This window comes from Agelaius tricolor, unplaced genomic scaffold (assembly GCF_023055355.1).
Source record: "Agelaius tricolor isolate 1412-34295 unplaced genomic scaffold, bAgeTri1.0.p SCAF_136, whole genome shotgun sequence".
Lineage (NCBI taxonomy): Eukaryota > Metazoa > Chordata > Aves > Passeriformes > Icteridae > Agelaius > Agelaius tricolor.
In genome coordinates, this window is record NW_027269396.1 from 13,411 (window position 1) to 23,679 (window position 10,269).

At 56.9% G+C, this 10,269-nt stretch overlaps 2 protein-coding genes across 2 annotated transcripts; both read left to right on the forward strand.

Annotated features, from left to right (window-relative positions):
• The first annotated feature begins 625 nt into the window (after positions 1-625).
• Positions 626-3,614, forward strand: LOC139586748 (izumo sperm-egg fusion protein 1-like). The gene is made up of 3 exons (XM_071420347.1): positions 626-943; positions 2,236-2,310; positions 3,355-3,614. The coding sequence occupies exons 1-3, from the start codon at positions 691-693 to the stop codon at positions 3,612-3,614; spliced, it is 588 nt and encodes a 195-aa protein (XP_071276448.1). The 5' UTR covers positions 626-690.
• Positions 3,615-4,473: 859 nt separating this feature from the next.
• LOC139586749 (izumo sperm-egg fusion protein 1-like) lies at positions 4,474-9,263 on the forward strand. The gene is made up of 5 exons (XM_071420348.1): positions 4,474-4,572; positions 5,584-5,684; positions 7,100-7,340; positions 8,730-8,865; positions 9,185-9,263. The coding sequence occupies exons 1-5, from the start codon at positions 4,497-4,499 to the stop codon at positions 9,246-9,248; spliced, it is 618 nt and encodes a 205-aa protein (XP_071276449.1). The 5' UTR covers positions 4,474-4,496; the 3' UTR covers positions 9,249-9,263.
• Positions 9,264-10,269: the final 1,006 nt, after the last annotated feature.

Below are 10,269 nucleotides of genomic sequence, written 5' to 3' on the forward strand. Positions count from 1 at the left end.
CCCCTCAAATCCCCCCCAAACTCCCTCAGGACCCCCAAAATCCCCTCAAATCCCCCCCAAAATCCCATCAAACCCCTCCATCCCCCCCAAGAACTCCCCAAAATCCTCCCCAGTCTCCCTCAGAACCCCTCAGGACCCCCCCAAATCCCCCTCAAATCCCTCCCAAACACCCTCAAAAAGCCCCCAAACCACCTCAGGACCCCTCAAACCCCCCTAACCCCCTCAGGACCCCCAAAATCCCCCCAAACACTCCCGAATCCCCTCAAATCCCCCCCAAATCCCCCCAAACCCCCTCAAATCCCCCCCAAACCCCCTCAGGACCCCCCAAAATCCCCCAAATCCCCCCCCAACTCCCTCAAATCCTCCCAAACCCCCTCAAATCCCCCCCAAACCCCCTCAAATCCCGCCCAAATCCCCTCAGGACCCTCCAAATCCTCTCCAAACCCCCTCAGGACCCCCCAAACCGCCCCAAACCCTCTCAAAGAGCCCCCAAACCCCCCCAAACACTCCCCAAACCCCCCCAAATCCTCTCCAAACCCCCTCAAATCCCCCCAAAACCCCCTCAAAGAGCCCCCCCCAAGCCCCCCCACTCCCTTTCCCCCCCCCCCCCGCCGTTACCGGCCCCTCCCGTCCGTTGCCCCCTCCCCGTCCGTTTTTCCCCCCTCCCCGTTTTCCGTTCCCGTTGTCGCCATGCGGCGGCCGCTGCTGCTCTGGGCGCTGCTCGGGGCCGTGTGGGTCTGGGGGCTGCCGGGGGGCGCCGGGGGCTGCGTCCTGTGCGACCCCGCGGCGGGGGCGGCGCTGGGGCAGCTCCTGGGGCCCTTCCTGGAGCGGGCGCTGCCGGCGGAGCCCGCGGCGCGGGGGCGCCTGGGGACCCTGGTGCTGCGGGGGGTGCTGGGGCTGGCGCGGCTGCCGCGGGACCCGCGCAGCTTCATGGGGGTCATCGGTCAGTGACGACCCCTCCCCAAATTACCCGGAACCTGCCCTGCCTGTCCCGGGACCCCAGACCCCCTATGGGACCCCCAAAACCTCCCCAAATCCTGCCCAAATCCTGCCCAAATCCTGCCCAAATCCTGCCCGGGACCCGCGCAGCTTCATGGGGGTCATCGGTCAGTGACGACCCCTCCCCAAATTACCCGGAACCTGCCCTGAAAACCGCAACCCATCCCTGGGATCCCCGGGACCCCAAATCCCCCCAAAATCCCCAAAAAATCCCCCCAAAAACCCCTCCTGAATCACCCAAAAACCCCCAAATCCTGCCCAAATCCTGCCCGGGACCCGCGCAGCTTCGTGGGGGTCATCGGTCAGTGACGACCCCTCCCCAAATTACCCGGAACCTGCCCTGCCTGTCCCGGGACCCCAGACCCCCTATGGGACCCCCAAATCCTGCCCAAATCCCCCCAAAAACCTCCCCAAATAACCCCGAATCCTGCCCCAGGGACCCGCGCAGCTTCATGGGGGTCATCGGTCAGTGACGACCCCCTCCCCAAATCCCCTGCGATCCTCCCCTGCCTGTCCGGGGATCACAGACCCCCTATGGGACCCCCAAATCCCCCCCAAAACCTCCTCAAATCCTGTCCAAATCCCGCCCCAGGGACCCGCGCAGCTTCATGGGGGTCATCGGTCAGTGACGACCCCTCCCCAAATTACCCGGAACCTGCCCTGAAAACCTCGATCCATCCCGGGGATCCCCGGCACCCCCAAATCCCCCCAAAATCCACCTAAAAACCCCCAAATCCTGCCCAAATCCTGCCCAAATCCTGCCCGGGACCCGCGCAGCTTCATGGGGGTCATCGGTCAGTGCCGACCCCTCCCCACATTACCCGAAACCTGATTTATTACCCCCAAATCCCCTCCTGAATCCCCCAAATCCCCCCCCCAAAATCCCCTCCTGAATCACCCAAAAACCTCCCCCAAAATCCTCCCCAAATCCCCCCAAAAATCTCCCCAAAATCCTCCCCAAATCCCCCCAAAAATCTCCCCAAAAACCTCCCCAAATCCCCCCAAAAACCTCCCCAAAATCCTCCCCAACCCCCCCCAGACCCCTCCCCAAATTCATCCCAAAATCCGGACGGGGGGGGGGGGCCGGGAAGGGGATTTGGGGGCGGATTTTGGGTGGAGTTTTGGGGGTTTTGGGGAATTTCGGGGTTTTTGGGGGGAATTTCGGGGTTTTTGGGATTTGGGGGGGGGTCCGGGGGGGTCCGAGTGACCCCCGCGACCCCCGGGACCCCTCCCCAGACCAGGCCACCCTGGAGGAAGCCTCCAGCAATTTCCGCCGGACGCTGAGCAGGGTCATGGCCCAGGAGCCCCAAGGTGACCCCGAAACCGGGGGGGGACCCCAAAAAATCCGCCCCGAAAACTCGCCCGGGCATCGCGGGGTTAATTGGGGTTTAATTGGGGATTAATTGGGTGATTTATTGGGGTTTAATTGGGGTTTAATTGGGGATTTATTGGGGATTTATTGGGGTTTTATTGGTGTTTAATTGGGGATTTATTGGGGTTTTATTGGTGTTTAATTGGGGATTTATTGGGTGATTTATTGGGGTTTTATTGGGGATTTATTGGGGTTTTATTGGGGTTTAATTGGGGATTTATTGGGTGATTTATTGGGTGATTTATTGGGGTTTTATTGGGGATTTATTTGGGTTAAATTGGGGTTAAATTGGGGTTTAATTGGGTGATTTATTGGGAGTTAATTGGGGTTTTATTGGGGTTTAATTGGGTGATTTATTGGGTGATTTATTGGGGATTTATTGGGGATTTATTGGGGTTTAATTAGGGTTTTATTTGAGTTTAATTGGGGTTTAATTGGGAGTTTATTGGGGTTTTATTGGGGTTTAATTGGGGATTAATTGAGGATTTATTGGGGTTTATTGGGCTTTAATTGGGTGATTTATTGGGGTGTAATTGGGGATTTATTTGGGTTTAAACGGGGATTATTTGGGATTTATTTGGGTAATTTTTAGGGACTTCTTTGAGTTTTTATTTGGGTTTTTATTGGGGTTTAATTGAGTTTTTATTGGGATTTAACTGGGTTTTTATTGGGCTTTAATTGTGCCATTTATTGGGGTTTAATTTGGGTAATTTTTGGGGATTTATTTGAGTTTTTATTTGGGTTTTTATTGGGGTTTAATTGGGTCATATTTAGGGATTTATTGGGGTTTAATTAGGTCATTTTTTGGGGGATTTATTGGAGTTTATTTGGCTTTTATTGGGGTTTAATTGGGATTTTATTGGGCTTTAATTTGAGTAATTTTTAGGGATTTACTGAGGTTTAAATGGGATTTTATTGGGGTTTAATTAATTTAATTAAAATAAACGCCCCAAAAAGCCCCAAACTGCCCCAAATCCCCCCAGACCAGCAAATTTACCAGGAGCTGCTCTGGGCCATGCGCGAGATCAAGGAGGACTTTGAGCGGCTCATGAAGCGTTTCCAGAGCCAGGGTGGGACCCCAAAACGCCCCAAAAACACCCCAAAATCCCCTCTGGGAACCCCCAAAATCCCTCCCGAAATTCACCCTTGGAACCCCCCAAAATTTCCCCCAAATTCCTCCCAAAAAAATCCTCAAAAATCCCCTCTGGGAACCCCCAAAATCCCTCCCAAAATTCGCCCTTAGAACCCCCTAAAATCCTCCCCAAATTCTCCCCAAAAAATCCTCAAAAATCCCCCTGGGAACCCCTAAAATTCTCTCTGGGACCCCCCCAAAATCCCTCCCGAAATTCGCCCTTGGAATCCCCCCAAAAATCCCCAAAATTCCTCTTGAAATTCGCCCTTGGAACCCCCCAAATTCCTCCCAAAATTTCCCCCAAATTCTCCCCAAATTCCCCACAAAAAATCCTCAAAAATCCCCCCTGGGACACCCCCAAAATCCCTTCGGAATTTTGCCCTTTTGGAACCCCCCCCAAATTCCGCCAAATTCTCCCCAAAAAATCCCCAAAATTCCCCTTTGGGACGCCCCCAAAATTCCTCCTGGAATTCGCTCTTGGAACCCCCCAAAATTTCCCCCTAATTCCCAAAAAAATCCCCTTAAAATCCCCCCCGGGACACCCCAAAATCCCTCCAGGAATTCACCCTTGGAACCCCCCAAAATTTCCCCCAAGTTCTCCCCAAATTCCCCCAAAAAATCCTCAAAAATCCCCTTTGGGACCCCCCAAAATCCCTCCCGAAATTCACTCTTGGAACCCCCCAAAATTTCCCTCAAATTCAAAAAAAAAAATCCCCCCCGGGACACCCCAAAATCCCTCCAGGAATTCGCCCTCGGAACCCCAAAAATTTCGCCCAAATTTTCCCCAAATTCTCCCCAAAATGCCCCAAATCCCCCCCAAACCCCACTCCCATTTTTAACCCGATTTCCCCTTTTTCCCACAGTTTATTGCCCCAATAAATGCGGTAAGCGGGGCCGGGGGGGGGGGGGTTCGGGGTGGGGATTTTGGGGGCGCGGATTCCCCCGGGCGAACCCAAAACCGCCGGAATTTGCCCCAAAATCGCCGCAGGGCGGATGGAGGTGCTGTGGATCGAGTGCATCTTCTGCAACCTCACCCGCTTCGCCTGCAACCGCGGCCTGGACTGCGGCGGTCAGGGGGGGTCCTTGGGGGGATTTGGGGAAATTTGGGGGGGTCCCCAAGGGTTTGGGGGGTCCCGGGGGGATTTTTGGGGAGAATTTGGGGGGGATTTTGGGGGGTTCCAGAGGGGATTTTGGGGGGTTCCAGAGGGGATTTGGGGGTCTCGGGGGGGTTTTGGGGGCCCTGGACTGTGGCAGTGAGGGGGGAACCGGGGGTCCTTGGGGGGATTTGGGGAAATTTGGGGGGTCCCGGGGGGTTTGGGGGGTGCCGGGGGGATTTTGGGGATTTTTGGGGAGAATTTGGGGGGGATTTTGGGGGGTTCCAGAGGGGATTTTGGGGGGTTCCAGAGGGGATTTGGGGGTCCCGGGAGGGGTTTTGGGGGGCCTGGACTGTGGCAGTGAGGGGGGAACCGGGGGTCCTAGGGGGGATTTGGGGGGTCCCGGGGGGTTTGGGGGGTCCTGGGGGGATTTTTTGGGGGTCTTGGGGGGATTTTGGGGGGTCCCAGAGGGGTTTTGGGGGGTCCCGGGGGGATTTTAGGGGGTTTTGGGGAGGGGTCTCAGGGGGATTTTTGGGGAGGGTCTCGTGGGGATTTTTTGGGGGTTCTGAGGGACTTTTGGGGGGTCCTGGGGGGATTTTTTTGGGGGGATTCCGGGGGATTTTGGGAGGGTCTCGGGGTGATTTTTTTGGGGGTTCTGAGGGACTTTTGGGGGGTGCTGGGGGGATTTTTTTGGGGGTCTCGGGGGATTTTTGGGGAGGGTCTCAGGGGGATTTTTTTGGGGGTTTTGAGGAACTTTTGGGGGATTTTTTTGGGGGGATTCCGGGGGATTTTTGGGGAGGGTCTCGGGGGGGATTTTGGGAGGTTCCAGGGGATGTTTTGGGGGGGTCCCATGGGGATTTTTGGGGCCATTTCGGTGCCTCCCGCCCCTCCCAAATTGGGGAGGGGTCTGCTGGGGTGAACCCGGGGGTGGGGGCGGCTCGAGGGGATTTGGGGAGGGGTCTCACCCCCCTCCCCCCCCCCCCCAGAGCGGCAGCTGTGGGTGGAGGAGGGGCAGGACCTGGTGCTGGACTGCGCCCTGCCCTGGCACGGGGCGTCCCACGGCGCCAAAACCTACAGCTTCTACCAGGTACCCCTCCCCAAATTGCCCAAAATCCCCCAAAAATCCCCCCAAAAATCCCCAAAAAAATCCCCCCCGGGACCCCCCAAAATCCCTCCCGAAATTTCCCCAAAAATCCCAAAAAAATCCCCCCAAAATCCCCCCCGGGACCCCTCAAAATCCCTCCCCAAATTGCCCCAAATCCCCCAAAAATCCCCCAAAAAATCCCCAAAAAAATCCCCCCCGGGACCCCCCAAAATCCCTCCCGAAATTTCCCCAAAAATCCCCAAAAAATCCCCCCAAAATCCCCCCCGGGACCCCTCAAAATCCCTCCCCAAATTGCCCCAAATCCTCCAAAGATCCCACCAAAAAATCCCCCCTGGGACCGCCCAAAATCCCTCCCGAAATCCCCCAAAAATCCCCCCCAAAAATCCCCCAAAAAATCCCCCCCGGGACCCCCCAAAATCCCTCCCCAAATTGCCCCAAATCCCCCCAAAAATCCCCAAAAAATCCCTCCCGAAATTTCCCCCAAATTCCCCAAAAAAATCCTCATAAACCCCTCCTGGGAACCCCCCTAAAAACAGCCCGAAATTCGCTCTTTGAACCCCAAAAAATTTCCCCCGAATTCTCCCCAAAAAATCCTCAAAAATCCCTCTGGGACACCCCAAAATCACTCCAGAAATTTCCCCCAAATTCTCCCCAAATTCCCCCCCTGGGACCCTCCAAAATCCCTCCCGAAATTCGCCCTCGGAACCCCCCCAAATGCCCCCCCCAAATGCCCCAAAATTCCCCCTCGGAACCCCCAAAAAATTCCCCAAAAAATCCTCAAAAATCCCCCTCGGGACCCCCCAAATTCACCTCCAAAAAATCTTAAAAATCCCTCCCCGGGAATCCTCAAAATCCCTCCCGAAATTCGCCCTTGGAACCTCCCAAATTCCCCCACAAATGCCCCAAAATTCCTCCCGAAATTCGCCCTCGGAACCCCCAAAAACCTGCCCCAAATTCCCAAAAAATCCCCCCAAAAATCCCCTCTGGGACCCCCCCCTAAAATCCCCCCGGGACCCCCCAAAATCCCTCCCGAAATTCGCCCTTGGAACCCCCAAAAATTTCCCCAAAAACCCCAAAAATTCCCCAAAAACGCCCCCCAGGACCCCTTTTTCTCCCCCTTGCAGCGCCTGGAGGGGCCGGGGGCGGTTCCGGAGCCCCCCGCGCCCCCTCCCCAAATTACCCAAATCCCCCAAATTCCCTAAAAATTCCCCAAAAACGCCCCCCAGGACCCCTTTTTCTCTCCCCTTGCAGCGCCTGGAGGGGCCGGGGGCGGTTCCGGAGCCCCCCGCGCCCCCTCCCCAAAAGCAGGGGAGGTTCGGGACCCCCACACCCCCTCCCCAAAACCCCAAATTCTCCCCAAAAACGCCCCCCAGGACCCCTTTTTCTCCCCCTTGCAGCGCCTGGAGGGGCCGGGGGCGGTTCCGGAGCCCCCCGCGCCCCCTCCCCAAAATCAGGAGGGCCCCGCGCCCCCCGGCCCGGCCCGGCCGCGCCCCCCGCCCGCGGAGCGGCTGCTGCGGAGCGGCCCCGGGCCGGTGCTGGAGCTGAAGGCGGCGGCGGCGGCGGCCGCGGGGCGGTACCGGTGCCTCATGCGCGGCCCCGGCGGGCGGGCGGGCTCGCAGCTGCACTTCAACGTCACCGGTGAGCGCCCCGAAACGGGCACGAAACGGGCTCGGAATGGGCACGAAATGGGCTCGAAATGGGCCCGAAATGGGCTCGAAATGTGCCCCGAAATGGGCTCGAAATGTGCCCCGAAATGGGCTCGAAATGGGCTCGAAATGTGCCCCGAAATGGGCTCGAAATGGGCACGAAATGGGCACGAAATGGGCACGAAATGTGCCCCGAAATGGGCTCGAAATGGGCACGAAATGGGCTCGAAATGGGCACGAAATGCACCCCGAAATGTGCCCAAAATGGGCCCGAAATGTGCCCAAAATGCACCCTGAAATGGGCCCCGAAACGGGCACGAAATGTGCCCAAAATGTACCCCGAAATGTACCCGAAATGAACCCAAAAGGGGCCCGAAATGTACCCGAAATGTGCCCAAAATGTAGCCCGAAATGTGCCCCGAAATGTGCCCGAAATGGGCTGGAATTGTGCCCGAAATGTACCCCGAAATGGGCCCAAAATGCACCCCGAAATGTGCCCGAAATTAACCCCGAAATGCACCCCGAAATGAACCCCGAAATGGGCCCGAAATGGGCTCGAAATGTGCCCCGAAACGGGCTCGAAATGTACCCGAAATGTACCCCAAAATGAACCTGAAATGAGCCCGAAATGGGCCCGAAATGTGCCCAAAATGAACCCGAAATGAACCCAAAATGTGCCCCGAAATGTGCCCCAAAAGGGGCCCGATATGTACCCGAAATGTGCCCGAAATGGGCCCCGAAATGAACCTGAAACGGGCCCGAAATGTGCCGCAAAATAGCTGCTAAATAGCCCCAAAGTATCCCTTAAATATTCCCAAAACACCGCCCAAAATGTCCCCGAAATATCCCCCAAAATATCCCCAAAATGCCCACTAAATACCCCTGAAATATTTCCCAAATACCCCTAAAAATACGCCCAAAATAAACCCCTAAACATCCCCAAAATATCCCCGAAATATGCCCGAAATAAACCCCAAAATATCCCTAAAATTACCCCAGAAATGCCCCGAAATATCCCCAAAAAATCCCTGAAACACCCCCAAAAATCCCCCCACGACCCCTTCCCCAAATCCCCCCAGGACCCCCCCAAATCACCCCAAAATTCCCCCAAAAATCCCCCCGGGACCCCCAAAATCCCACCCCAGGACCCCCAAATTGCCCCAAAATTCCCCCAAAAAATCCCGCCGGGACCCCCAAAATCCCACCCCAGGACCCCCAAATTGCCCCCAAATTGCCCCAAAATCCCCCCGGGACCCCCAAAATTCTCCCCAAAATCCCCCTAGGACCCCCAAAACCTCCTCGGGACCCCCAAAATCCCTCCCAAGGCCCCGCCCCCAATCCCCCAGATCCCCGCCCCCACTGACGCCCCTCCCCCCCGCAGTCGTGCCCCGCCCCCGGCTCCAGGGCGAGGCCCCGCCCCCCCCGCGCGCCCACCCCGGGGGGCTCCCCCCGGCCGCGCTCGCCGCCATCGCCGTCACGACTATCGCGACAGTGCTGGTGGCCGCGGGCATCGCCTGGTGAGCCCGGGGGGATTTTCGGGGGATTTCGGGGGAATTTGGGGGTCGCGGGGGGATTTCGGGGGATTTTTGGGGAATTTTGGGGGGATTTTGGGGGGTTTGGGGATCCTGGGGGGGATTTCCTGAGGATTTTGGGGAGTTTTGGGGGTCCCGGAAGGAATTTGGGGGGGTTCCGGGAGAATTTTGGGGGGGTTTCAGGAGAATCTTGGCGGTTTCAGGGCGATTCTGGGGGCGTAGGTGAAGAAGCCACGCCCAGCCGTGAGGCCGCGCCCCCTGCTCCTCCTCCGGAGGCGTGGCCTAATCTAAGCCCCGCCCCCAGGTTCTGCCTCCGTCGCGGGGACCCCCAGGAGCACCAGGACCCCCCCCAAATAAAGGAGGAGTAGCGACCCCTCCCCCCCCCGGGCCTCGCGTGATTTGGGGAGGGGTCCCGCCACTAAAACCCCCCGAAATTGCCCAAAATTCCCCAAAATCCCCCCCAGGAACCCCCAAATCCCACCCCGAACCCCTAAAACCCCCCCAGGACCCCCAAACTACCCCCAAAATTCCCCCCAGGACCCCCAGATCTCCCCTTGGACACCTAAAATCCCCCCCAGGATCCCCCAAATTTCCCCAAAATCCCTCCAGAACGCCCCCCAAAATCCCAAAAAATCCCCCCCAGGATCCCCCAAATTTCCCCAAAATCCCCAAAAAAGCCCCCCCCCCAAATCCCCCCAGGATCTCCCAAATTTCCCCAAAATCCCTCCAGAACCCCACCCAAAATCCCAAAAAATCCCCCCCAAATCCCCCCCCAGGATCCCCCAAATTTCCCCAAAATCCCCAAAAAATCCCCCCCAAATCCCCCTCAGGACCCCCCAAATTTCCCCAAATCCCCCCCGACTCTCACCCCGATGTCGCCGTCTCTCCTTTATTTGGGGAGGGGTCTCCGTGTGCGACCCCTCCCCCCCACACAGATCTGGGGGGGATTTTGGGGAAATTGGGAGGAATTTGGGGGGTTTGGGGAGGGGGGGTCTCGGGTGTTTTTTGGGTAATTTGGGGGGGGGGTTTCAGGGGATTTTGGGGGATTTTGGGGAGGGGTCTCAGGGGGATTTTGGGGTATTTGGGTTATTTTGGGGGGGATTTTGGGATTATTTTAGGGGTTATTTTGGGGGGATTTTGGGGTATTTTGGGGGGGATTTTGGGTGGGATTTTGGGGTATTTTGGGGGTATTTTTGAGGGATTTGGGTGTTATTTTGGGGGGGATTTTGGGTTATTTTGGGGGGATTTGGGGGTTATTTTGGGGGGTATTTTGGGTGGGATTTTGGGGTATTTTGGGGGTTATTTTGGGGGGATTTTGGGTTATTTTGGGTTATTTTTTGGGGGTGATTTTGGGGGTTATTTTGGGGGGTATTTAGGCTATTTTGGGTT

Excerpts from the sequence above, each read along its gene's own strand:
- LOC139586748 (XM_071420347.1), top strand. The coding sequence starts at position 691 with ATGCGGCGGCCGCTGCTGCTCTGGGCGCTGCTCGGGGCCGTGTGGGTC. Across the intron at positions 944-2,235 it reads CAGCTTCATGGGGGTCATCG|ACCAGGCCACCCTGGAGGAA; the intron begins GTCAGTGACGAC and ends ACCCCTCCCCAG. Across the intron at positions 2,311-3,354 it reads CATGGCCCAGGAGCCCCAAG|ACCAGCAAATTTACCAGGAG; the intron begins GTGACCCCGAAA and ends AAATCCCCCCAG.
- LOC139586749 (XM_071420348.1), top strand. The coding sequence starts at position 4,497 with ATGGAGGTGCTGTGGATCGAGTGCATCTTCTGCAACCTCACCCGCTTC. Across the intron at positions 5,685-7,099 it reads AAACCTACAGCTTCTACCAG|CGCCTGGAGGGGCCGGGGGC; the intron begins GTACCCCTCCCC and ends TCCCCCTTGCAG. Across the intron at positions 7,341-8,729 it reads GCTGCACTTCAACGTCACCG|TCGTGCCCCGCCCCCGGCTC; the intron begins GTGAGCGCCCCG and ends TCCCCCCCGCAG.